The sequence below is a fragment of the Sinocyclocheilus rhinocerous genome, unplaced genomic scaffold (genome assembly GCF_001515625.1).
Source record: "Sinocyclocheilus rhinocerous isolate Xijiao unplaced genomic scaffold, SAMN03320098_v1.1 scaffold6066, whole genome shotgun sequence".
In the NCBI taxonomy this organism is placed as follows: Eukaryota; Metazoa; Chordata; class Actinopteri; order Cypriniformes; family Cyprinidae; genus Sinocyclocheilus; species Sinocyclocheilus rhinocerous.
Window position 1 is genome coordinate 34,941 of NW_015631289.1, and position 26,473 is coordinate 61,413.

Consider the following 26,473-nt stretch of genomic DNA (forward strand, 5'->3'; position numbering starts at 1 on the left):
GAGCCTTTGATGAATAAAAAACATTTATTTGAAATAGAAATCTTTTGTAACATTATATTCAGAATTTACATTTACAGTAATATTCAAGTAATACGGAGTCAAAAAACGAAACAATATTTATCGGTCATATTTCTACTCCTCACGGGAATCCATTAATTCTCAACCATGCACCTGCAAACCTTGCACGCAAACTTTCTGATCATGCGTTTTTTTCAGGTACGTCACATCTCCTTTATATCCTCCATCCTTCCGCCGTTAATTGAAAACTCCACCCCAATCACGCAAAGTAAAAGTAAACAATTTCTGTGGCACGGATTTCCCGCATTGCCACACTCTCCCCCCAGGAAGAAAACAACCCATGAAATAGCTCACAGTGTTTTTGCTTTCCTGGAATTCCAATTCTTCAGCCATTGGAAAGCACATTTTTAAATTACAGACATGAGCTGTACAGACATCTTCTCCAGTGTCTTCCAGGGCTATTTCATAGTTCAGAGGACCCAGCTGCTTCAGAATACGGTAAGGTCCCTTCCACTTCGGTGCTAGTTTTGCACTAAAATGAATGTTGTGCACTAGACTGTGAGAAGTTACGTAACCATACACGATCCTTGCTTTTGAATGTTAAATCTCTCCTCTTTTTGTTGTAATTTCTCAGTTGTCTCAATTTGGCTTTCTTACTGTTTTCTTTGGCTTGGGTTTGTAAGTGATGAAGATGATGGACCTCATCGTAGGAAGCAGTGTCTGGAGTCAGATTGAGGCCATGAAGCACTTTATCCATTGGACCTTGGAGTTTTCTGCCTAGCTGGAGTTCTGCTGGATTCTCTTAACATAGCTGTGACAAACTGAACTCCCCTGTCTGAGAGGAGAAAATCTGGTACCCCCCATCGAGTCAGGATTTCTTTTTTGAAGATAGAGACAACATTCTGGGCATTGGATTTACGCATGGGGAACAACTCAACCCAGCGAGAATAAAAATCAACAAAAACAAGCAGGTACTCATTTTGGTTTGTACTTCTTGGTAGTGGACCCATGATGTCGACGACAAGCGGTATGGTTTTTGCTTAATGGGTACCTGACAAGTGGTATAAATGTGATGCTGCAGAACATCAGTGCGTCCAGTCCGGAGAGTACATACCCAAGGGTTGCTTTTCAGGATGTGGAGCAACTGTTGTTTACCATCTGGAGGTAAATGAGCTTCATTCACTGCATTTTCGATTAACATTTTTTCGTCCATACTGTCAGGTTGTGGAATTAACAGTTGAGGGGTTGGAGGGAGAATAGAACTCAACAAGGACAGACTGTTGCAGGTATTCAGATTGTGGGGTCACAATTGGCACACTGGCATTACCTGGTTGAAAGGGGTACTCTTTTGCAGGGGCAAACTTGAAAGAATATTTTTGATCCGTGACATTAAGCTGCATCCCACTAAAGAAAATAAAGTCCAACCCTAGGACTACAGCATAAGCGAGGGCTTGCGATGATAAAACAGCAACAGGTATAGTGAAATCTTGTTCGTGGAGTTGTATAGTGGTATTCATCCAGCCTAATGGAATCTCTGCTTCTCCATTTGCTAGGTAGAGAGGACCACTGGACCATGGATGGAGCTGATCTGGTGATGAGAGTTGTCTCATGAGACTTTCATGAATAAGTGTATAACTTGCACCAGTATCAACAATGGCTTTTCCAGTCCATACAGCAATACTAACAGGAACAACCAACTGCTGAGGTACGGTCATCGGTGCATTAAGGTTTTTTTGGAGGTAGAGGCTTTCTTGCTTTTAGTTGGAGGCTTCTGCACTTCTGTAGCAGTAACTAAGTTGTTAGAAGACTGACCCCTTGTTTGAGGTGATGAATAGGGATATTTGCAGCTGGTATATTGGTGACCAGATGATTGATGAGGTAACTGTGGAGGGATATAGTGTGGACACTTGCCTGGCGGATGCTGTCCTCGGCATCTCAAACACTGAACTGGGATTTTCTCAGCAGGTTGGTTTAATGAGGGTCTGGGTGATGTGGGTGAATGCTTAGGGCCCCTTCGACCTTCATATCGAAGCTGTTGTTCATAGTCTTTTTCTAGTTGATGTCCTAACTTGACTAATTCCTCTACAGTACTCACAAGGTTTTTTGGTAGAGGCTTTCTTGCTTTTAGTTGGAGGCTTCTGCACTTCTGTAGCAGTAACTAAGTTGTTAGAAGACTGACCCCTTGTTTGAGGTGATGAATAGGGATATTTGCTGCTGGTATATTGGTGACCAGATGATTGATGAGGTAACTGTGGAGAGATATAGTGTGGACACTTGCCTGGCGGATGCTGTCCTCGGCATCTCAAACACTGAACTGGGATTTTCTCAGCAGGTTGGTTTAATGAGGGTCTGGGTGATGTGGGTGAATGCTTAGGGCCCCTTCGACCTTCATATCGAAGCTGTTGTTCATAGTCTTTTTCTAGTTGATGTCCTAACTTGACTAATTCCTCTACAGTACTCACCCGACTACGCAATTGGCTGGCAAGGTAAGGCTTAATGTTCTTAAGTATCATCTTCACAGTTTCACCTTCAGTTAGATCTGCCTTCCATCTTTTACACAAAGCTCTGTAGGAGAAGGCAAAGTCTCGTATAGGTTCTTTCTCACCCTGGATTTTTGTTCTGACCCGTTCAGCCAGTTCATCGTCATAATCTTCGGACAAAAATGCAGAAAGAAATGCAGCCTCAAATTCTCTCCACGTAGATATGCTGGAACGCCTGACTTCCCACCAATCCCGAGCAGTTCCATGAAGGACAGTACGGAATGTGGCTAGGATATCTATATCAGTGAGGGGATGAAGGGCCAAGAAATCCTGACATTTGGTTAAGTACAGTAGGGGGTCTGCATCGTCTGATGGTCTACCAAAAGTGGGAAAAGTTAATTTAATATGATCACTTTTTACTATAGGTGTAGGAAAAGGGGTTGAAGAAGTTGAAGGAATTGCTGGAGTAGACACAGATGGCGGAGTTGAAGTAATGGCGGTGCTGGGAATTTGTGGTGTAAAATTTTGTTGCTCGTCACTTTGATTTTTGAGATCCAGGAATCCTTTTTCCGTCTCATTTCTCAATTCCTTTACACACATAGAAAGTTTGTCAATTTGAGTGTCACGTTGATGAAGTTCTGGGGATGCATGGGGCTGAATGGAATAGGGGTATTATTTACTACAAAGACACCAGGTGGAGGTACTGGTGACATCAGAGGTCGCACTGCTGGTGGCCATACAGGAGTTGAGATATCTGGGACTCCATTTCTATGAAAGTGGATGGGGAAGGAGGGGTAGTCGCCATATGTTGTGTTTGTGTGGGTGAAAGAAATGTTGGGCAGAAAATCAGTAAATGTAAATGTAAATCAGTAATTGTGTTTGTCAGTAATTTCATGCACCACACTTTTCACAAAACACCCACATACAATTTATACAAATGGTTGGTAACCTTTTAAGCTTTTCCAAATTACAATACCGTAATAAAAAAACCACAGAATTTCCAAAAACACAACAGTTTTCTTTTAAGGGGAAGAAAAAAAAACTTGACCCTTCAACAATTTACCATAAGGTTTCAATAATTCCCCAACAAAAACAATTCACAAAAATAAATGTTCAGGTTTTCAAGTATTCATAAATTCAAGTTTTTACATCCAGTTTTTTTTTTTAAATTCAAGTCCCTGTTCGGGCGCCACTCTGTAACGGTGGTGGCCGCCCTAGCATAAATAAACTCTATTTAAGGAAAATATTCGGGCGCCAGTCAGGTTTTAACCCTGACAATTTAAATTAACCCAGGATAGCCCAAAAAAAGAAACCACCTGTTACAATAATAAAAAATAAAAAAAACAGTCCAATGAATAATTCAGAAGGGAAATTTATTCCATAATGTCCATGAGAAAAAAACTTGTTTGAAAAAGGTCATCCAAAAAGAAAAAGAAACAGTTCAAAACTTTATTTCACTTCACACGTGAAATTGAGATACGTGAAGAAAATGCGTCATTCTATTATTTTCCACAGTGGCAGTTTCACGTCCACGTTCATTCATAAATTGACCATAGAAAGAGAGAGAAAAAAGGAACATTAAATAAAAATTGTTCATATTTAAGAAAACAATAACATCAAACAACAGTCTTAAAGAGCAAAAGTAACATTTGCATAATTATGAAAATAAAAAGCACACAGAATGTGCAGATAGGAATCTAATGTGAGTAGGTATGTGTGTAGTAATGTGTGAAATGGCGGCGGCATACATGTAGGCTACTGACCAGGTTTTCAATCGTGAAGGAAGCTGAAGAGTGTAGCGGGTCGTCGTCAGACACCGGGACAGGAGGATGAACAGGCAAGCTTTGTGTTGAAATATCCCACCAACACAGACGATCTTGAAGCGCCACGCTTAAAGTTTAAAGTTTAGTCAAACTCCACGAAGCTCAAACATCACTCACAGGAAGCAATACTCATAGCGGCCGTATTTCTACTCCTCACGGGAGTCCATTAACGCTCAACCATGCACGCAAACTTTCTGATGACGCATTTTTCTCAGGTACGTCACATCTCCTTTATATCCTCCATCCTTCCGCCTTTAATTGAAAACTCCGCCCCAATCACTCAAAGTGAAAACGAAAGTAAACCAAAAGATGTTGTGGCCCAAAGTTTTTGCACTGCCACAAGTGTTTCTTTTTTACAAATGCATATTTAAACATGCATTTAACATCACTAATAGGTTAAGTGAAAATATGTAATATAGTGCATATTTAGCAAAATCCTCTATGAAGTTTTTTTTTCTAGTTGACTAAATTGAGTTATGGACACTGAAAGGGTTTCTTGAGGTAAATGTTATCTTAAGTGACAATGCTTGCCGTTTTATTGATGTCTTCCCACGGTTGATACACTGATTGAGTGATTACATAGGACATGATACATTTCAATAAGCTATAGGGGTTCATTCAACACATCTTTGATGCTAATTCATGTTTATTTCATGCTATAACTAGTAGTAAATAGGAAGACAATCTTTTCGTGTGCGCTCTGTGCTGCTGCTTAAACTGAGGCAGATACAGCCATCTGTCACGCCACATTTAAGAGTATCAACACCATTTATTGTTTGAATTTCATGATGAAAGTGAGAGCATTTCAAAGCTGAGACTTTGTTTCTTGTCAAAAGTTTAAAAAAAACACAAAGCTTATTGTTATTACTGGATGGCAGGCATGCTAAATAATGCAGGGCTCTAGACTCATTCTTCCCACTGGTCGCTCTTTTGCGACTAACTTTCTCAGCTGGTTGCACGCAATTTTTTTTTTTTTGCTACAACATGGGATTAATCAATGCATGCTGATGAACTTTTATCATAGTTTATAGTTATATGGGAACGGAAGTGGTTAACATTGAACCCGTTATTTTCATCAGCAGTATTATTTGTGGTTTATGTGGTATATCCATAGCGTAACATGAGGTAAACAGCAAATATTTTCAAAATTAAAACAAAAAGAAAAAGTAAAACTAAACTAGCTGTCGGTTGCATGTTTTTTTCCCACAAGAATATCAACATGTTCACCTTCTCTGGTTTAAGAAGTGGTCTTTTACTTTAGCTTGAAAACCAAATCCTCCGTCTGCCATCGTTATCTCAATATTTGCATCATTTTTGCCGCACGCTGCAATCACCTTTGTGCTCGTGCTGACGTGGCAAGTATAAACCAGGCTCTACACCTGAAGCGCTTGCACTGAAAGCACCTCTCTTCACGTGATCAGTGAAATCTCCTGCTACAATGTGCTGCGGCTCTGCAACGCGCTGTATGGAGCAGACGCTTTGGAGCAGTGCAGACCATGCACTCACACAAATGCGACCACATCAAATTTTAACTCGCACATTGTCAAAAAATTGTCGCAGTCTAGAGCCCTGTAATGCTTGAAGTTTTGTTCACATTAGGGCTGGACGATATGGCCAAAATTGATATCACGATATATTTCTTAATTTCGGTCGATACGATATAATTCCGATATCGATATGAACACTATTTATCTGAAATAGAAATCTTTTGTAACATTATAAATGCCTTTATCATCACTTTTGATCAATTTTAAGCATCCTTGCTAAATAAAAGTATAATTTTCTATAATTTCTTTCCCAAAAAAATAATAAAAATTATACTGAATGGAATAGTGTATAATGTTACAAAAGCTTTTTATTTCAGATAAATGCTGATCTTTGGATCTTTCTATTCATCAAAGAATCCTGAAAAAAAAATGTACTCAACTGTTTTAAATATTGATAATCAGCAAATCAGCATATTAGAATGATTTCTGAAGGATCATGTGACACTGAAGACTGGAGTAATGATGCTGAAAATTTACCTATGTATGATCACAGGAATAAATTACATTTTAAAATCTATTCAAATAGAAAGCCATTTTAAATAGTAAAAATATTTCAACATTTTACTGTTTTTGCTGTACTTTGGATCAAATAAATGCAGCCTTGGTGAGCAGAAGAGAATTCTTAAAAAAAAAAACAACAACAACATTAAAAATCTTACTGTTCAAAAACTTTTGACTGGTAGTGTAGGCTGATTATTCTTATAGATTGAAACAAATGTGCTTCAGCCAGAAAAAAGGGTATGAAAAGTGCTCCGAGTCGCTGCAGAAAACAAAAAAATTGAACAAAAACTGGTAATGTTGCTGGAGATGGGCTTATTTAAAATGAAAACTCATTCTCTGCCAGCAGGAGGTGCTTTTAGAGTGATAAAACTAGCGGTTTCTCCAGTAATGGCTGTAATCAAAGCAGCTCCGCTCATGAACGCTTCTTTATCAGATCAAATGAAAATGCCATCGAAACTTTTCTGAAGACAGTCAATTCCCTTCAGAGATAGATTCATATAAAACACCCGCGCCGTGTTATGATTTTGAAACGTGCAGTGCTCATGTTTATTCAACGAAGTCAAACGGCACAAATAAATCAATGTATGGGAAACTGGTAATGTATATCGAAATATCGGAAATGTGTTTAAAAATCATATCACCATTATTGAAAAAAATTATATCGCGATACATATTGATATTGAATTATTGTCCAGCCCTAGTTCACATCCACTGAAAACCACAGACTAAAAGATCGGTCTTTGGATTTAAGAATCAATAATGGCTTTTTAAAATGAAGATCACTTAAAATCAAGAAAACAATATTGTCAACATAAGGGAAAAAATGTCAGACACATTTCACTGAAGTGGGCAGTTCTTACCTTCTTCTCTGTCCTGTGGTAGAGTCATGAGATACTGCAAGATTCTGATCATGGAGGTCAGCTGCTCCTTTATCTCAAACTCACAGCACACCGAAATCCAGAATTCCTGATCTCTTTCTACAACAGCCTCCTACACATCAAACAACACAACTGTTTCTACAAAACCTAAACACAGGGGGTTTCCAGTGTATCATAAAATTTTTCTGAACATTGCTTATTCAGCAATCTTAAACTAAAATATGAATACAGTTAGAAATGTAAAAAACATGCATGAAACTTTCTTTACCTTTTCAGCCCCAGTTGCACTGACAGAAGTTTGTGTGGCATGCTGTTTGAACAGGAGCAGCATCAGGACCCAGAGGAAGCGAGACGGCCCCAGTGTGTTCATCAGCTGGCTGAGAATAGGTAAGCGTCTGTGCTCAGGCACATGAGGCAGGGCATCAACAAACACATGCACGATATGTGATACCACAGTCTCCATATGCCCCTCAGACTGGCCACTTCCACCCTCATTGGCCTGTGGAGAAACAAGAATCGAAATATAATGTTGTAACAGTTTAGTTTTTTTCTGTTAAATAACAGAAAAATAAACCTTTCACATTTTATGAAGAAAATGAGTATAAAACTGTGTAAAACTCCCCACCACTATAATACATTGTGTCTGGTTGCAAGGGCATTGCCATGTAGTTACCAAGGTGTTCTAAGCGGCTTTGATGTGTTTCTATGCAAATTTTAGCGTATTCTAGGTGGGTGCAAAGGCAGGCACTGCTTAATATTATGATATTTTAGTATCTAGATGCGGCTTGGATCCCTCCTTCAGTATAAGTCATCCATTTTATCATCCACCAGGAAAAATAATCAAATGAATTCCTATTGCTTACATCAGTAATAGCATATTTCTCCTTACAATCTCTATAAAAAGTATCAATCATGTCTGTAGTACAAATCATTTTTTATTTGATTTTGTCAATAATGATTAGACATAATACATAATACTTTAAATAGGAAATTATAAATGCCAGTATGTGGCAGCAAGGCACTGCTGTGTGTTGCTTGAATGAGTCATTGAATTACTGACTCACCTGATTAATTTAAAAACATGGATTCATTCACTAAATCACTGCTGTGTGTTTCTTGAACATACGCAACGTTTCTGCTAGGGTTTTGTTTGGGACTATTTTCATTATTATAATTGTACTATTTTGTTTCGATATAGAGCAATGTTGACAATATTGTGCCTAAATTCTACCTCAGAATATTAACTTTATTTAACTGATGCATAAAATCAATACCACATTAGTGCTGATATTCAAGAAAATGGCTCATATGACATCAACTATATTGTTATAAATGCAAAAACAAGTCATACAGGGTAATTTTTTAACCACCATATCTAGAATCAAGTGTTTTTGTTTGTTTTTAATAAAGTGAGTGACATACTGAAAGTCAGCTCACACATCATTAAACAGCTATTACGATATTGCCATACATATTGCACACCCCTACAAACGAGTTACATGGAGAAGTTTAATACTATAGATTTGAGGTTTGTTCAAAACTTTGAAGCTCTTATAGAAAGCAGACAATTCAAATGCTTTCTAAAACGGACAGTTCCGGTCCTTGATTCTGATTGGTTGAGCCAAGTTCGAAGCTGTTTTAAATTACTCTACAAACATACACCTTTCGTTTACATTTGTGTGTTGCTCGGCAACCACTCTGTTGGAACCACAACCGTTTCTGAGGAACTACATTGTTTGGCGGAAGAATAATGTTTTTATTAATATTATTACACTTTATTTGCTCTGTTCTATTTTGTGAAACCTTACTACGTATATGGAATAACCGTTTTATAAAAGCAATAAGCCCCGTGAAGCCGTGGTTTACAGTGAATTTATAACAGCTAAGGGGCATTGTTAAAACCCCCTTAGCTGTTATAAATTCACTGTAAACCACGGCTTCTTGGGGTTTATTGCTTTAAAATATATCAAACAGTACATAGAACAAACATATTTTTAAACATACCTTTATAAGAGCAGGGATGACTGCCTGAACAGTCTTATTGATGACCTGGAAGCTGTAAGTGTCATCCAGCCGCATGATGTTGGAGCCCATGAATGTAAAAATGGGCATGATGTTGTGAAGAACCTTCTCCTAAAATCAGAGAGAAAGACATTTACCGCTGTGTTTGAAAGTATGTGTGTGAGTGAGCGTTTCACGATTGTACTTACAGGAAAGATACCCGCCAAAGCACCGAGCAAAAGGAGAGCATTATGGTGAGTTTGGGGCATGTCTGATATCCTGACACACTGCACTACCAGCTCCACGTTAAATTTATCCTCCTCCAGCACATCTATACACACACACACAAATGAAATACTTCCTAACAATGTTTCCTGATTCAAAGAAACTCAAGAGAAAGCTTGTGTTTATATCTACTGCAGTAGATATGTGTGACAAAAAACCTGGATGGTAATTATTTCTCAAGGTCTGCAAAATTATCTAACACCCTCATGTAGAGTATTACCATCCGCATAGGGCTAAACAAAGTAATGAAATCATTTGACCTCAATCATAACCTTTCTAATCCTTTTTTAGGCATTTCATGCCAGATTTCTGGTACCTTTGCTGATAGGCCCTCCATCAGGAGACAGTTTCTGACAGACATTCAGCAGGCAGCTGAGGATAAGTTGTTTTGTGTACTCAAGATTTTCCTGTTCAGCTGAGGCAGGCTCCTGACATCTACAGCACACAAATGAAACGGCAATCACAGTCCATTATACTTTTATGTGATATATTTCAGTGTAACGTTAAATGTAAAAACATGGCGGTAGATGCAAGCTTAACATACCTGGAGAGCAGATTAAACAGAGCGGGCACAAGACACTGGGCTCTCCTTAACTTTTTCTTGTGTTGCAGCAGCTCTAAAATAAGGGTAACTCTTGGCCAAGAGACAACATTCTCCTCTGGAACTACCCCGGATGATTCTTGTGTTTTTCTGAGAATAAAGCTTGCAATTTAAATCTTCCAGAACTGGAATTTGAAGTTGACTAATTAAGGCCAGCAACTCACCTTGTTTGCATTTTACTCCTGCGTGTTTGTTGAACTGTAGCAGTAACTTTTTGTTTATCTACAGGCATCAGCTCATTGGCCACTAGCTCTGCATCCACAGCAATCTAGAAAAAGGGGCACAGCCAAACATGGGTTATTGATATATAAGCAAAATAAGCACAAAACATTACTTCTAAATCATTTTATTTAAAATGGATATGAAAAGAAAATGAATATTTTCCATACCACTTTAAATACACTGTTTATAGTCTGGGCACATGCAGGGTTTTTGTTCCCCACCAGCAAGTCAAATAAAACCGAAAGAATTTTCTGTTGAATCTTTTCATCTCCAAGAGCAGTGAAGAACGGCTTGGTGATCTGAGGAAACATGCAATCAAATTATAACAAAACATCTTTCGTCACAGAACATATGGTGCAACAGTTTTTTTTTTATTATTTTACCTCATAGTGACAATTCTAAGACAAACGACAAACTCATTAATGATGAAGTATGTGAAAACAAAACTAAACTGTGGAGTCTTAATGGACCAAAATGTCCAATTGTCAATCTCCAAGCAAAAGTGTCAGTCCAAAAATTAAATTGAGATCCTTAATAGATTAGTTCACACAAAAATGAATTGTTCTTGTGTGTCATGCAAGCACGTTTGACCTTCTGCAAGAGCCAATAAGGTTTTTTTTGGCACATCAAACAAGTATGTTTGAGCTTCTGTTAACCATATTTGATGAGCTCTATTTTTGTGAATTTATCAATGTGACTAAAAACCTGAACTAAATCGGTTCGTTATATAAAGTGATAATGCCTCTTCAGAAGATACTCTTTTTTTTTTTGTCCTACAGAGTTACACAGTTAATGGCTTCTTAGGAGTATAAAGCTTTTTCTAAATGTCCACCAACCTGCTCCAGGGCAATAATCTGGAAACTAGGCATAGTAGGGTACGGCTTTGCTGAGGTGCCCAATGCCCTAATGAAGACCTCTAGGCATCGAGGGTCTTTGACCAGTAAAGGTGCAGATGCCTCACTGAACTTGCTAAGCAGGAGCTGCAGGAGGTAGGCCTCATCTGGCAGGAAGGTGCATGAGTCTGGAGCACACTGCTCGAGAAGTCGCTCCACAGCAGGCAGAAGAACGGCCAAAATGGGCTGGACAAAGGGCATTATCATAAGAAAAGCATGACAAACTAGCATCAAACACTTAAATAAAAGTAACTGATAATTACTATGTGCGACTTTGAAAAAAATATTCAGGCGAACCTAAATCTAATAACATGCAATTGTAATTGCATTCATGCCACCTCAGAGCAGCATTAAACAGTTTTTGTCAATACATGTAAATGGAACTTCAGATACTGTACAGCTTATGTGTCACCTTTGCAGAGCAAAGATGGATTTTCCCACCTGTTGAGAACTTTTTTTAGTATGTTTCATGGTCATGACCATGAAACACCTGATCACATGGACTGCACAAACCACTTCTATAATACACAAAACAACTAAACACTACTTGAGGTGATGCAAACTAAAATGATCAGTTTAGTGACAGTACCTCTCCATGAACGTCCTGAAGTGCTCGCAGCAGTGTTTTGCAGGTGTAGGCAGGGCAGCAAGGTAACTGCACACACTGAAGGAGCTGCTCAATTGATGCCAGCTTTTTCTTTTTATCTTTCAATATCAGTCCCTCCTCGTACACCTTGGACAGTGCCTACGGTAAAATCAGAAGAGTTATTTCTTAAACAGTTTTGATTTAGGCATCCAACACTTTTAGAACTTACTCAACACAAAATGGAAAATCCTGTTTACCAAAGCTATGATGCTGTATTGTGCTTTGACTGACCTGGCTGAGGTATGATGGGTCAGCGATGATCTCTTCTGATGATTTGAGGAGGTTCTCTACCAGTGGATAATAAGGTGACGAAACGACCCCTGAGAGAGAGTGGAGCAAAGCAATGGCAGCTCTCCGAACTTCACAGACGCCTGAACACAGACACATCAGCAAGGACGGCACCACTGCAAAAACAAAACCAGTGGGTTGCACATGAGTCAGATTTATTTTCTTAAAAAGTAACTAAATATTTTAACTATGAATATATTCATGATTAAATCTTTGCAAATATACTAACTCAACTCACACAACATCCCGTACAGCTGTGCACAGAGCCAAAATAAAACCAGATGTGAGAGAGACCATATTGACATACCTGGTGAGGAACCTGATGCCAGAAGGTTGAGGGTTTTTACTGGCTGACTGCAAAGCAAAGCCTTTCCCACATAAAGAGCCTGAGTTTGCAGTATGGCACTAACTCGACAATCCAACTGATCACCCAAATTACTGTTGTAGCCCCATAAAAGAGAGAGGAACTTAAACAGGGTTATTGGCTCATTCAGGTGAACCTGCAAAATGACACAACCAGAGAGAAATTAGCCATCTATCCAATGCCATTGATTTTACTTAAAAGAATTAGTAATGTTAAAATTAAATCTTCAGTCATGCATTTCCTGACTGTCACAATGACAGTATCTGGCATAATTATAGTATGGCAAGAGTGAAAAACATGCTCAAGAACTGCATATTTATACAAACTACTAATGTGCCTCAGCTACATCAGTAAAATTCAAAATCAACAGCATGGTATTCCACTTATTAAGTATAATGCAGTGTTAAACAGTATCTGTGAAGAGAATACAGTACCTGTAACAGAGGCTGCATTAGGCTCCTGAAGCATGGAGCCAAGGGCCCTTGACTGGCCCCTGATATCACAACGTCAAACAGACGGAACATGAGATGCAGGTAACAGCAGGTATTGGCGTCCATTTTCTCTGGGTTCCACCATGGCTCATCTGAAAAACACAATCTTGTTAACTAAAAATTACATTACATAGTAATGCAATTTTTAGCACCATAAATCTCTTTTAGATAATGAATTATTCAGGCAAATTAATTGGGCCACATTTGACCATTTTGAGAACATTAAATATTTGTAGTTAATTAAGTGAATGCCTTTATTCATAGAAATGCCCTGCTCTCTAAACATAGTCATTACCCTTAAACACACGTTTTTCTTATACATACAGCCTACAAGGAGATTTATGCAGATGAATACTACTACTCAATAGTTTGGGGTCAATGCATGTTTTTCATAAAATAAATCCAGCAAGGATGCATTAAATTGACAGGTATGACTTTTACACTTAAAATATATATATATTTTACATTTATAAAAATTATATTTCAAATGCCACTATGTTGATCTTTCTATTAATAAACAAAACAAAATCTTATTGAACACCAAATGGCTGCTGAAAATGCAGCTTTACCATCAAAGGAATGAATTACATTTTCAAATCAATCTATCTATCTATCCATCCATCCATCCAATCTGTATTTACTGTATTTTTGCAGTCTTAGGTAGGATAAGAGACTTCTTTCAAAAGAATAAAACCTCTAAATGGTTTAGAGGTTTACATAAAATGTAAGTTGCCACAAACAATGACATAAATGTGTCTAAAATACTAAATAAGCAGTCCTGTACCTTTAAATGCAGAATCTGGACATTTGAGTGCCGTGATGAAAAGCCGCAGGAGTGACAGCAGAAGGAGGCCTTGTTCTCTCTCTGCATTGATGCCAGAGATCATTTTCTGCAGAAACTCACCCAATATCACACAGACTGGCAGACACTCATTTACCTCCTCACCAGAAGTCTAACAATCAATAAAGAAATAAAAAAATTATTACAATTTTGAGTAATTTTAACCAAATAACAGTGTAGATGTCAAATGTAAAATTCACAAAATGAAAATATAATGCACAATATAAAAGTAACTATCACTATATATTAAAAATAGTAATCTATAATTATCAGCATCAGTCAATGCTGAAAGTACATGGTACTGATATGTTTTTTTTTTTTTTTCATAATTCAAACGATACAGTCTTTTTCTAAACAACAGAAATGAAAAAAAAAAGAAAGAAGAAGCAGTTTCTGCATTTGTGCTCTGACCTGTTCAGGTTGGATTGTGTAGACCTGTAGCAGTAAAGGTTCCAGTAGTCTGTACACACTCTGTGCTGTGTGGAGGTGTTGACTCTCCGTCATGGACTGCAGACTCTGTAGCAGTGCATTACTGAGCACCACAAATGCTGCTCTCTCCTGCACACTGCTGCCCTGACGGCTCAGGATATCACACACATTCTGCAGCTGCAAGATTGACACATGAGACAACACAGTTTGAACTTAGCAAAGACAATGTTGGTTTGTATTAATAAGTTGGTTTCAAACATGAATTTAGGCGGAAGGTGTTTTTAAGAATGCAACATTAAATTGTTCACTGTATGGACAAAATAAACATTCAAAGAAACAAATGCATACAGGGTTAGAATGATGTGAGGGTGAGTCATTTTAATTTTTAGGTGAACCATTCCCTTTGCTTGGACAGGAAGTTTGACACTTACAGTGCTGCGTTTGGTTGCATGATCCATGTTGGCCAAGTTCTTGATCAGAGTTGTTGTGAGCATTTGGTTGACCACACCGAGCACATCTGATGGAGAGGTTTTGACCAGAACATCCTTCAGCACTATAAATAAAGAAAATTAATCAAGACAACAGGGAATCTATCAGTACTGATTTAATCAAATTATCATCAGATAATGTTCTATTTCTCTGACTATTTCAAGCCACTATGGGCAGCGTAATTAATATTAACCAGTAATATCAAAGCCTAATTATCCAATCAAATACCAATTGATAAAATCAATTCCCGCAGAACATTTTTTAATACTCAGAAATAAGTAGGAAATTGATAATTGATAATTAAGCAACCCTAAGTTGCTTCAGTCCAAAGAGTGTTAATCTTGAAATATTACTATCATTTTAAAAGTTATTCTAATGAGTACTTTTATTTGAAAAAAGACACATGTACCACGACCTGAGGTGGACTAAAAGGCCTTTTACTAGGTATAAGAAAAAAACTATAAACTACATATCAAATGACAGAAGGCATGCAAAATTGTGTACAACAGATTTTTTTTAGCAAAGTTTTGATTATGTTGATAATTTAGAGGCCTTAGAAATCTGCATATCCAATATGATACATTAGCCATTATTTAAAACAAATCCTTCTACTGTAAAACAGCAGCAGAGTTTACCTTTGGCCCAACCATGAGTAAGGGGATGCTGGGACAGCAAAGCGGATTCAGCAACACAAGATGCCATCTGTAGCTCCACACACTTGGGCGCAGCATTGGTCAACACCAGGAAGGGCAGAAGCTCCCAACTAATCTGTGCTTTAAGATCTGGGTTGCCCTCAGTAATATGTGGATCATCGAGAACTTGCACAGCCTCTTTTAGCACTGAACACCTGCGGAAAACAAACCAGATAAAGCTAAGCTTCCTTCTTAATGTGTAAAATTCATTATTTATATTCCTACATTATTTAAAAAACAAACATTTTTTGTTGTTGTTGTTGTTGTGGATGTCCCAATTGGGACACATGATTTGCAATTTTAAAGACTTCAATTAAATGTTCATGTTATATTTTGGCTGCATTTGTGAGTTAATGATGTGTAAAACAAGCACATAACTTAATATTTACACCCCTAATTATCATTTTTCATTATCATGGATGAAAAGAGCAGCATGGCTTAACGATACATTACAAAACTTATTTCGCTGTTTACCTAGGCAGCATTTCAAGTCACAACAGGCATGCTGCCACTGCTACCTTTTAAGATGTCTTCAGTGTTTCCCCTGCCATTATATTGGGGGGGCAACTTGAAGGTCAAGTTAATTTAATTTTATTTTATTTTCTATATAGAGCCAGATAACAACAGAAGTCATTTAAGGTTACCTTTCCTATAGAACAGGTCTATACCTTGTTGTTTTATTAAACAAACTAAATAGCCTTAGGCTATGTATCTTATTTACACGACGGCATGTTGTTTCTGTCTCTACATGGTCGCGCGTTTACAATTCTCCTCTGCTCTCTGTATATCTCGCGCACGCGCGCGCACACACACACACACACAGGTAGGGCCCTATGATTTCCACGATGCGGAAAACGCGGACAGAATCGCGGAATCCAGTCATAAAAACGGAATTTACTGTATAATGTCATGGAATGTTACGGAATGTCAAATTTTAAATGAATTAATCAAATGTAGTTGATTACACTTAAATATGGACTAGTATCAGTAAATATTAAGCCACAAAAAGACTATTTAAATATAAATCATGCATGTTCTGTGTTAATGAATGGCGAAGACACGCGGTTTCGCTTACTACACACATACTGAAGCGCATGACGTTCGCGGTGATTTCAGGGTCTAAATACATGAACAACATCTCCAAAACTACTCGGAGAGTCACTTCATGAGCATTTTACCCGTTTCATTTGACTAAAACTAGCCTCATATCACACAGAAATTTAAAGGTATTCACAGCAACCCGTCAAAAAAAAAAAGTTCTGTTTAACTTAAAGACACTGTGCCAGAGATATTGTTCAGTAGAATGTACATAATACTAATATTACTAATATACTAATTACTAATACTACTAATACTATTAGTACTACTACTAAAATTATTAAAACTTTAATTTAAGGAATAATCACACAACATTTCTTCCATGTTTTATTGTTAATAGTAAATCCCCTTTGTTTGCCAAAAAATTAAGTTTGTTTAATTTTCAATAATTAAAAGATAAATGAAATGAATGTATTATGCCTTCACTTCATAACAAGAAAAATGTAAATACACAACACAGAATTTCTGAGGAAAAAAAAAACATTTCAAAGGCTATTTTAAGAATAAATTTGAATAAATTATGTTGTTTTTATGCATTCAAATGATTAGACATGCTAAAACAGAATTTGGTAACAATAAACGCATGTATGTGCTCTGGTATAGTAGACATACATATATATATATATATATATATATATATATATGTGATTCCCATTCACTTCCATTATATGACTGACAGACTGCAACGGTTTGAGTTAAAAATCTTCCTTTGTTTTCTACTGAAGAAACAAAGTCACCTACATCTTGGATGCCCTGGGGGTAAGCAGATAAACATCAAATTTTCATTTTTGGGTGAACTATCCCTTTAAGAAGCAATACATTTGTATCATTCTGGAGATAAAGAAGGTATAACATCAGTTAACTAACCAGTCTGCTGATGGTTTGATGCGATGAAGAAGTGAAATCAAACAGGAAACAGTCTCCTCCGCATCCATAAGGTCCATGTGAAGCTGTCAGGAAACCATAACATAGGTTTAACATTTAGATTTTACCAAAAATAGGACAAGTTTGAAGTTCACATCACCAAAACAGATTACATTAATGACGTTGTCATTTTACCTGCAAAGCTTTAAGGGCAGACAGCACAATCTCTGGCACATCATCCTTTATTCTCTCCAGCAATGCATCCTTCAGAAATGCCTCATCAAAGCCATTCTGCTCCATAAAAATATACAGTCAGATGGACAACCAGCATCTCATGACTTCATTAATGTGGGTCTCATGGATGAAAAGGGGAAAATAGTAAGCTAACATTAAAGGAGAATACAAAAGATACACACATGTTCTGAGGTGAGGATCTCCTTTAGGTAGTCTACAGCCATATTTCTCACAGAAGGTAGAGGATGATTCAGGCTGAGCATCAGAGAGGTGTCTGAATCTGGCAGGATCTGCATATAAGAACAACATTTTAAAGTCTTGTTTTGGGGGTTGAAAGATGTGAATGGTAATTAGTACAACTACAAAAACCCAACTAAAATAAATACTCAAATTACATTAGCACAAGGGCTGTCAAAATGATTTTTTTCCAGTCGTTGACACAGGCAACTGATGTACTACACAGCTGTGGCAGTTTCATATGTTCACTCATTCCAGTTTTACATCAGGTTCTGATTATCCTGTCAGAATTTATTTTGTGATAAAGGTCAGCTGACAGTACAATATTGTAGATTATTTGTTACCTTTAAAACAAAGACTAGCTGCTTAAAGCAATAAAAGACCTGATAGACCTACTTGATATTTTCCACAGCTCATAGTTAGAGAGATGAACTGATGAAGCACGCTTTTTTCATGGTCAGACGACACATTTTTGGCATGATTTTCCAATGCCACATCCAGTGCACATGGATACCTATGAGTACAAAACACTTAAAGATACACACCAGAAACAAAACACATAAAATAACATTTTTAAGAGCTGTACTATAGCACTAAAGTGCATAAGAGAACCTGCCTGGATTCAAACTGTCGTACAGTAGATTGAATTTTCTGATTAAGAGCTGAAATCCTATCCGAGGGAAGCTCACTGCTGCAGGAAACATACTCCTCAAGAAGCAGCCTGCTCAAAATAATAATTGTAGAAGATTCTAAATCGAACCCATCATCAGATCATCATACATACATAATGTCCAGGATAAAGAGAGATTCAGTCATATAAACCACACATACTTGGCTGCAGTGTTCTCCAGGTTGCTGGAGAGTTGAAGGTCCTGAAACACGGACTGTAATAGTCCAGCCCTGTCTGACAAACTTTCATTCTGCTGCTCATCTACAGGGACACAATAAATAAAGCAATTAACCATGTGATAACAGCAATTTTACTATGATTACCACTGTGTTATTAGGCATGAATGATTCCAGTATTAAAGAGTTACATAAGAGTCAGATTAGAAATTGAACTACTTTCAATGTTTAGAGAAGTGACATTTAAACTAAAAGCTAGAATACAGTACATGACTTTTGGCCATTTTTTGCAACAAAAACAAAACAAAACAAAAAAAAACCTAACACTAGCTTTTCAAAACAATCTATTTGTTTTCTTTTTATTTATTATACAATTAACAAAAGCAAAAGGCCTCTAGCACTAGCTTGCTCTATTCTTTTTCTATTCTATCCGTTCTCTTTTTATTTATTATATAATTTTATAAAAACCTTGCTACGTGTACTGCATTAAGCTAACTGAGACTTGTTATAGCACTTGCATATCATTGCTCTTTTGTTGATTTTGATTGCTTCCATTGTCCTCATTTGTAAGTCGCTTTGGATAAAAGTATCTGCTAAATGACTAAATGTAAATGTCTGGCCTCGTCAACACTATCTGCTGAAAATCAGAGCCAGTAATCAAATCTTTAGCAGTCAGAGTTGACAGATTTCACAGAACACTGCATAGTGTATGATGAGCACAGACTTATATTTAGCTTCAGACTACGATTTCATACAGTCTGAAGATATCGAACAAGTTGATTTTAGAAGACATTAGGGTTATAGTTTTCCATTATTGTTTTCATTTTTCATGCATCAACTAATAATGCGGTGCATGTTTCTGCATGATTTTTTTGTGTTCGGAACAACTTCAATGTCTGGAAGTGTGTGATTCTCAAACATTTAGTGCATGATGCCCAGTTTTCCTATGCAACCATTACAAGAATCGTTAAAGGGATAGTTCACCCAAAAATGAAAATTCTTTCATTAATTACTCACCCTCATGTCATTCCAAACCCATAAGAACTTTGTTCATGTTCGGAACACAAATTCAACGTCCAGAAACGTAGCAAGGACATTGTTAAAATAATGCGCACAAAAAGCATTCTCGTAGCTTTGTAAAATTACGGATTTCTGCATTTCATGAGAGATGAGAAAAGACTTTTTCCCAATACTCTACTACTTGTCTGATTTTACACAGCTCATTACTTGAAGCACTTTGGTGTGGTTTGTATTTATCCAATCTGTAAATGCCTTTATCCAAAGTTTACTCCATGCAAATGAGGAATATTGGGAGCAAATCATCATAAGATCCACAAATATTTACATACACAATGGCAAGTTTAAATAAGTAGTAGATTAATGCAAACAAGTCAACATGAAAAGGAAATTACAATGGTCTTTTGTTCACTACTGAAACAGATTCTCAAATGAGAAAAAATGTAGAGCGGGACCTGATTTTGTCCATTTGTAATTGATTGGATTGTTGTGATTAAACGTAACAAGGCCACATATTCTGTTTTCAAAAACAATGAACACAGATAAATCATTTAAACTGAATATAGATTTTCACAGATAGACACTAACCATCCTGGGCCATCACAGAATGCATAAGATGGGGCAGCAGGTAACGCAGAAGGGGACTGATGTCATGGACTGTTGCTATACTCTGGAGAGTGGACACCAGAGTGGGGATAGCACACAGGTACCCAAATGCCCTAATGGGAAAAGGCACAAGATAATAAAGCATTTTAGATGCAGAAAAATATGAGAGAAAACGTACTAAATAAGACGTAGTGGAACACATCTTATACAACTACTAATTCAAGTAAAATCATAAAACTTACTTTGGACCTACTACACCTTCTTTCTGATTCTGCAAGAGGATGATAATGCAACTCAAACCCTCTCTGGACAGCTGAGGTGTTCGACGTAGACACTTGCACAACTGCACGGTCAGAGAGTCCACCAGCTGAGCCTCCATTACTACCTTCACTGCCATCTGACACACGATCATATAAGTGGCAGCCACATAGTCTAAAAGGTTAGATTTCAGGCCCTGGTTATGGGGAGGAAAAAGCAGAAACTTATTTAGGTTTACTGATTGATATACTGGGAACAGTCATTGACTATGTTTACATGAAGAGCAATAGTCTTATATTAAATGGAATTTGGCAATATTTGATTTAATCTTGGCAACATGTTTTAGTCGTGTAAACACCATATTTGATTGCCATATTCCGTTTAAGACAATATTCTGATACCACAAATTTCAATTTTCACCCCTGGAATAAGCCTGTTTTAATCCGTTACATTTAAACACCTCATTCAAAACAGAGAGTCTGAACCTTGCCATTTTGTGGAAGTGTTGTCAGGCATTTTTGAATTTGAGAAGGATAATTAAATTTAAGATGTGGAAAGTAGTAATAAAACTAACAAATGAGCATACAGTATGGCAGCATCTTCAATCTGCCGAGAAGTAACAGCGGGAAAGGAAACGTATTTATAGATTGGCATGCCTACAAAACAATGTATACATCAATATTCTGATGCCTCTATGCATACACACATCATATTCAGAATATGGCTGCAACCTGAATATAAAACTAAATTGGAATTTAATGTTCTCAAAATCTAAGTTATATTGATGCAAAATCACGAATAATTAGCTATACATTGTAACAAATATATGAGCCATCAAAAACATCTAAAACACACCAGTATACATATATTTATAAACTTAACCACATCTGCATTATGTCACTGAATTATTGTCTTACCAGTTGTACAAACGGAAGCAGTTTGGCAATAATAGAGTTAGTTATCTTCTCCACTGAATCAAGCGCAGAAACAATGGTGGATGCATAGAAAGAGAAAATCACACGCAGCTGCGGACAGTTCCCATCCCGGACAAAGCCAGAGTATGCCTACAACATGATTCAATAAAGTATTAGCAGCATTACTGGATTGGCAGACTTTAACCTGCACAAAACCCAGCCAGAGTGTCTTACCTTTACTGAATCTGTGACTAAAGAACAAATGAAATCCATGAAGCCTAAATCTTTATAGCAGTGTGTGAGCAGAGTTCCTCGGGCCAGGGGAACACCAGGTTTCTATAGATAAAACACAGTGCAATTAGAAGAGTCCCAAATTAAGCTATAGCTTTCTTTACACCAACTGCATATATGACAGAATCAGAAACATTATGGCTTACCTGAAGTCCATGCAACCAGTGCCATTTGTGGGTTGGATCTTCAATCTTTAAAAGCTGGATCACTCGCACAAACACTTTAGTCTCATGATATGGTAGAACACAAGCAATCAGGCTGTCTTGGTTGAACAGATGAATGTGGAATCTGAAATCCAATTTGTATCAGTGAAGACTGTTTCCACGCTACAATATATAAGGTGTATGAGTTTATCACAATCTAAAATGATAGTCTGAAAACTGATAAAGTGAATTTCACACAGACAATCTGAGACAACAGCAAATCTACTTAAGATTACCTGTGTACTAGCCATTCAATGCATTTCAGAGCAGGCTTGAGCAGAAAGTAAGGTGACAGTCGAGTGAGAAAGAGTGAGATGCTCTTGTCCAGTTTCTTGTTGACCTCTTTGGTCTGAACACTGCGCTCTAAAGTCAAAGAGGCTTGACTAAACAGAGTCTCCTGAAACTCACTGAACGCTGGATCAATACCCATCAGCTCCTCAAGTCCTGTGCAGCCTGCTCAGAATGATCAATAACCGCAGACATTTAGACGAGATGACTATTAATACTCGTTGCAATGAATGATTATATACAGGTGAATGATTACAGTAAATCTTCTGGTAAAAGCTAATCAATTAAAAATGTCAATGTGAAAATGACTGCAAGACCCTAAACTATGAACAGCTCAACATTATCTATTTTTAAAAAAAAAATTGTATGTCAATGTTAACCAGAAAGAAACAGTTGGGTTGCAAAAGTAAAATTAGTCATATTCTTTATTAATTGTATTTACAGTCTTTGTTATAGCATTTTAAGCAATAAAACAAACCAACCAGTAACAAGGTGAATTATAAAATTTCATTCAACGCAAACATGTTTTTGAAAATCAAAAAAAGGCAAAAATACAAGACTGTGTACTTAACAGCTTTAGTGAAAGACAAAAAAAAACTACAATCCCATGAAGCAATGCAAATGACATTACCGAATTATATAACTTCATTTAAAGTTGTTGATTATGTCTTCAAAAACAATAACTTATATTTTAGTTTATACACATTCAAAATACACATTTACAAATATTTTAATATTTTAAAAGCATAGCAAGACCGAGTCGATTATGTAATTTGCGGTGCTTCGTGTGAGTGGGTGGTCCCTGCAAGCTCTTTTGTTGTGATTTGCTTTTGAATTTGGAATTTTCAACAGGAATTCAGCTGTTAAACATGAATATCTTAAAGATAGGTTGAAATAATGCAAATAGATGGCTTCATCAAAAGCATATACGATTCATTAAAGTCTGTTATGGTAGGTCTGTCTTAAAAAGGTATACGTGTTATTGTTAAAAATCATATTTATTGTTATAAATCATAAATTGAATGGATTTTTTTTTTTACTTCCCAACTGTTGTCACTATATTAGAAATGCTTCTGTTAACATGGGAAAAAAATTGTGACAAAGTGCTCAGCAGCAACAACCCATTTCCATAAAGTATTGTGAATAACATAAATGAGCCATTCTGCCTAGAACATAAAAATATTTAAATGTTTGTATATTCAAGCAAGTAATCCATGCACACAAATGAGCATACACCAAATAAAATACTGCACACACTGCAGAAATGATAGCATGAACACAGACGGTTCCTGTATAAAAACCTATTTATTATAGTACATACACCCACTTCAATGGCAACATATTTGGCTATTAGAAAGCAAACATAATTGCACAAAATCAAAAGACATTTATGGACTGCGCATGACATCTTTGGCATTTTCAATGGAACAATCTCCTGTTTCATCTAGATAACAGAGGAGCAGATGCTCTGCAGAAGTATATAAACGTCAGTAACTGCATATCGATGAGCTCAGTATACAAGTTCAATAGAGCAGTGTGTTTTGGAGGATAAAGAAGGAAAAGCTCTAGCAAGACATGTGACTTACCCAGTGCATAGAAGGTGCTGCGGTCCATGCTGGCAGCATCTTTAGGGTCAAAGAGCACAGAGGCCACCACTCTCCGGCTGAGCAGATTAGAGTCATTCTGCGGCAGAGCGAGCCGCTTCAACTGATGTGCTAATGATGTCATCTATAGACATAATATAATAAAATGAGAATTTCTGTTTTCATATACAAGTAACCATTGTGCAGATTTTACCACACAATAAATGCCATTTTACATTAAGAAATGTAGTTGAAAGATCCATGAAGGATTTTTTTCATTGTGAATTATTTTCATGAGAATCAAACATATTTACCCTTTCCAAAAATGTCATAACTATAAGTTTTTTAGTAACTTTCATTAATGTCAATGTGATCCTTATTAGATTCTTTCATTACTAATACAATAATGAGTAACAACCTGTCTGAAAATATTTATTTTGACTTCTTTTGGGAGAAACGTGACTTGACAGACTTCGTGAAATACATACAGTCCGCATAAGTGGTGGACCACATTATGCTGATACTCCAATATTTATACTTCCTTATACTGAGGGGAAAAGACGGAGATGTTTAAAAGTATGCATATAGTTTAAATAAGCTATGTTGTTCGGAACTCTTTTGGGTTGCCGAAAACACATTCTACACCAACATGGCAACACAGACAAAAGTTTTTCGCATAAAGGATTAAACGTTTTGATTTCGCCTATGCGTTTAAAAGAACACATATATTCCCATACCTTTGATTGAAGTTATCGCACCAGTTTCCACGTGCGTGAGTCTGCTAGTGCAGTTTTCCTCTCTGTTCTGCTTTCGGTAACAGATAAACCAATTGATGTTATACTGCCACCCAGTGCATCGGATGGTTTGTAGCAAATTGAACGCGAACAGAAAACATTTGAAAACCCAACAAAAAGAGCGTGCCATGCAAGCTATAATAATAGCTTTGTACTAAATTGTCATTCATATTTAACACAAATAGTTTGACCTTAATCTTAATAGTTTTATATAGGAAATAAGTTTTTAAAAATGGTCAAATGTTAGGACTATCTTTATTTTGCTATTATTTTGGAATTGTGACAGTCTGACCTTCCTGCCCAAGATAACTGACGCACAGTTTCAACTGTCATCTTTAAAATAACAATATTAACCTATCTCAACAATGATTCTTAAAAGGTGGCAAATGGTGGTAGCACATCTTCTCATAGAGACAGTAGGCGCGTTTCCATTACCCTTCAAATTGCGCAAATTGAAATTGCGAATTGAAAATACGCCTAATGGAAACGCGTCAATTTCGCAAAAACTCCCATATATCGCAAAAAAGTTTTTACGCTCGCATGAGGGTTACGTTTTAGTCGCATAACATTGGTTAATGGAAACGCCGTCATTTCGCAATTCTTTTTTATCGACATTTATAAAATATCGCCAAAGTTTTGCGCAAATCTGTAATGGAAACGCGCCTAGAGAGAGAGAGAGCTGGGTAGATTACTTGCAAATTGTAATCCGTTACTGATTCCAAATTACAAAATTCTCATTAGCAACGTAATCCATTACATTACACATTTTAGGTAATATAATCAAACTACTTTTTTGATTACTTTTAGATTACTTTTGACCTATTTCATTTATCAAAATAATTTAAGTAGGACAATCTTGTAACATATTGATATAAAAATACAAACAGTAAGAAAATATATTGCAGTTGTTGTAATTAACAACATGAAGTACATTAAACATCAAGGTTTCCCAAACTGGGGTTTATAAATGAACTGCAGTGGGTTTGAATTAAATCATAAAAATGTACAATTAAAATAAATAGTTTTAAAGTAACAACAATCAAAATAAAACACTTACTAAAAAAGATTAAATATTCTAGGTTTACTTGCATGTCACGTGACCATTAAGCGACGTCAGAGAACCGTGAACATGCAAATGTGATACTTAATTATTAAAATATTTATTTTAAAATCTCAGGGGCACTTAAGATTTTAGGTGAAAGGTTCAGATGACAAAAAAAGTTCAGGAATACATGCACTACATGAAAAAAAAATGAATTTATGGATTTTAATGTGTTTGAAAGACAAAAGCCTTGCAAAGACACAGTAATACATGGTTAAATAACCTACTGAGTGATCTTTCAAATAGTTTATGCAATGTTAAAACAATTCTTAAACCTAAAAATGATTTTTGTAAATCCAGTGGTCAAATGCTGTGTAGTCACCTGACTAATGACCTCTGTGTGAATGTCCCCAAAACATTTTGGACTTTCTGAGTGTGTATAAGAGGTAAACTACTTTAAAAAAGTAACATTTAAAAGATGAAAAAGAGGAATTAGAGGGAATCAATTAATTATAATTTATTGGTATTGTGTGAATAATATTTAATGATGTAATTAATAAAAAAAGCCATTGCAGTCTGATTACGAATATTTTAAAATGTAATTTAGTGTAGTATTTAATCAAGTACTTCATTTTGGTTAGCCAATTACGTAATCCATATATATATATATATATATATATATATATATATAGTGGAGAAATGTAGCAAC

At 36.5% G+C, this 26,473-nt stretch overlaps 1 protein-coding gene across 3 annotated transcripts in view; it reads right to left on the reverse strand.

Moving 5' to 3' along the window:
- heatr1 (HEAT repeat containing 1) overlaps nucleotides 1–24,743 on the reverse strand; it is a 40,110-nt gene extending 15,367 nt beyond the window's left edge. For 2 of the 3 annotated variants that reach the window (XM_016554473.1, XM_016554472.1), the window contains exons 1-31: nucleotides 24,666–24,743; nucleotides 23,932–24,073; nucleotides 22,294–22,510; nucleotides 22,001–22,142; nucleotides 21,798–21,899; nucleotides 21,567–21,713; nucleotides 20,634–20,845; nucleotides 20,374–20,504; nucleotides 18,754–18,853; nucleotides 18,539–18,643; nucleotides 18,319–18,436; nucleotides 17,868–17,975; nucleotides 17,647–17,742; nucleotides 17,455–17,537; nucleotides 15,433–15,644; nucleotides 14,740–14,861; nucleotides 14,291–14,485; nucleotides 13,823–13,991; nucleotides 12,982–13,130; nucleotides 12,491–12,683; nucleotides 12,127–12,299; nucleotides 11,839–11,994; nucleotides 11,193–11,435; nucleotides 10,524–10,655; nucleotides 10,299–10,402; nucleotides 10,078–10,224; nucleotides 9,850–9,968; nucleotides 9,458–9,579; nucleotides 9,252–9,380; nucleotides 7,516–7,746; nucleotides 7,230–7,359 (exon numbers count right to left, since the gene is read on the reverse strand). In XM_016554473.1, coding sequence (XP_016409959.1) covers nucleotides 7,230–7,359; nucleotides 7,516–7,746; nucleotides 9,252–9,380; nucleotides 9,458–9,579; nucleotides 9,850–9,968; nucleotides 10,078–10,224; nucleotides 10,299–10,402; nucleotides 10,524–10,655; nucleotides 11,193–11,435; nucleotides 11,839–11,994; nucleotides 12,127–12,299; nucleotides 12,491–12,683; nucleotides 12,982–13,130; nucleotides 13,823–13,991; nucleotides 14,291–14,485; nucleotides 14,740–14,861; nucleotides 15,433–15,644; nucleotides 17,455–17,537; nucleotides 17,647–17,742; nucleotides 17,868–17,975; nucleotides 18,319–18,436; nucleotides 18,539–18,643; nucleotides 18,754–18,853; nucleotides 20,374–20,504; nucleotides 20,634–20,845; nucleotides 21,567–21,713; nucleotides 21,798–21,899; nucleotides 22,001–22,142; nucleotides 22,294–22,510; nucleotides 23,932–24,073 — 4,429 coding nt within the window. In that variant the 5' untranslated portion in view covers nucleotides 24,666–24,743. Of the gene's footprint in view, nucleotides 1–7,229; nucleotides 7,360–7,515; nucleotides 7,747–9,251; nucleotides 9,381–9,457; nucleotides 9,580–9,849; nucleotides 9,969–10,077; nucleotides 10,225–10,298; nucleotides 10,403–10,523; nucleotides 10,656–11,192; nucleotides 11,436–11,838; nucleotides 11,995–12,126; nucleotides 12,300–12,490; nucleotides 12,684–12,981; nucleotides 13,131–13,822; nucleotides 13,992–14,290; nucleotides 14,486–14,739; nucleotides 14,862–15,432; nucleotides 15,645–17,328; nucleotides 17,341–17,454; nucleotides 17,538–17,646; nucleotides 17,743–17,867; nucleotides 17,976–18,318; nucleotides 18,437–18,538; nucleotides 18,644–18,753; nucleotides 18,854–20,373; nucleotides 20,505–20,633; nucleotides 20,846–21,566; nucleotides 21,714–21,797; nucleotides 21,900–22,000; nucleotides 22,143–22,293; nucleotides 22,511–23,931; nucleotides 24,074–24,665 lie in introns of all 3 variants that reach the window. The other variant, XM_016554471.1, reaches the window with a different exon arrangement.
- Between the last annotated feature and the right edge of the window lie 1,730 nt (nucleotides 24,744–26,473).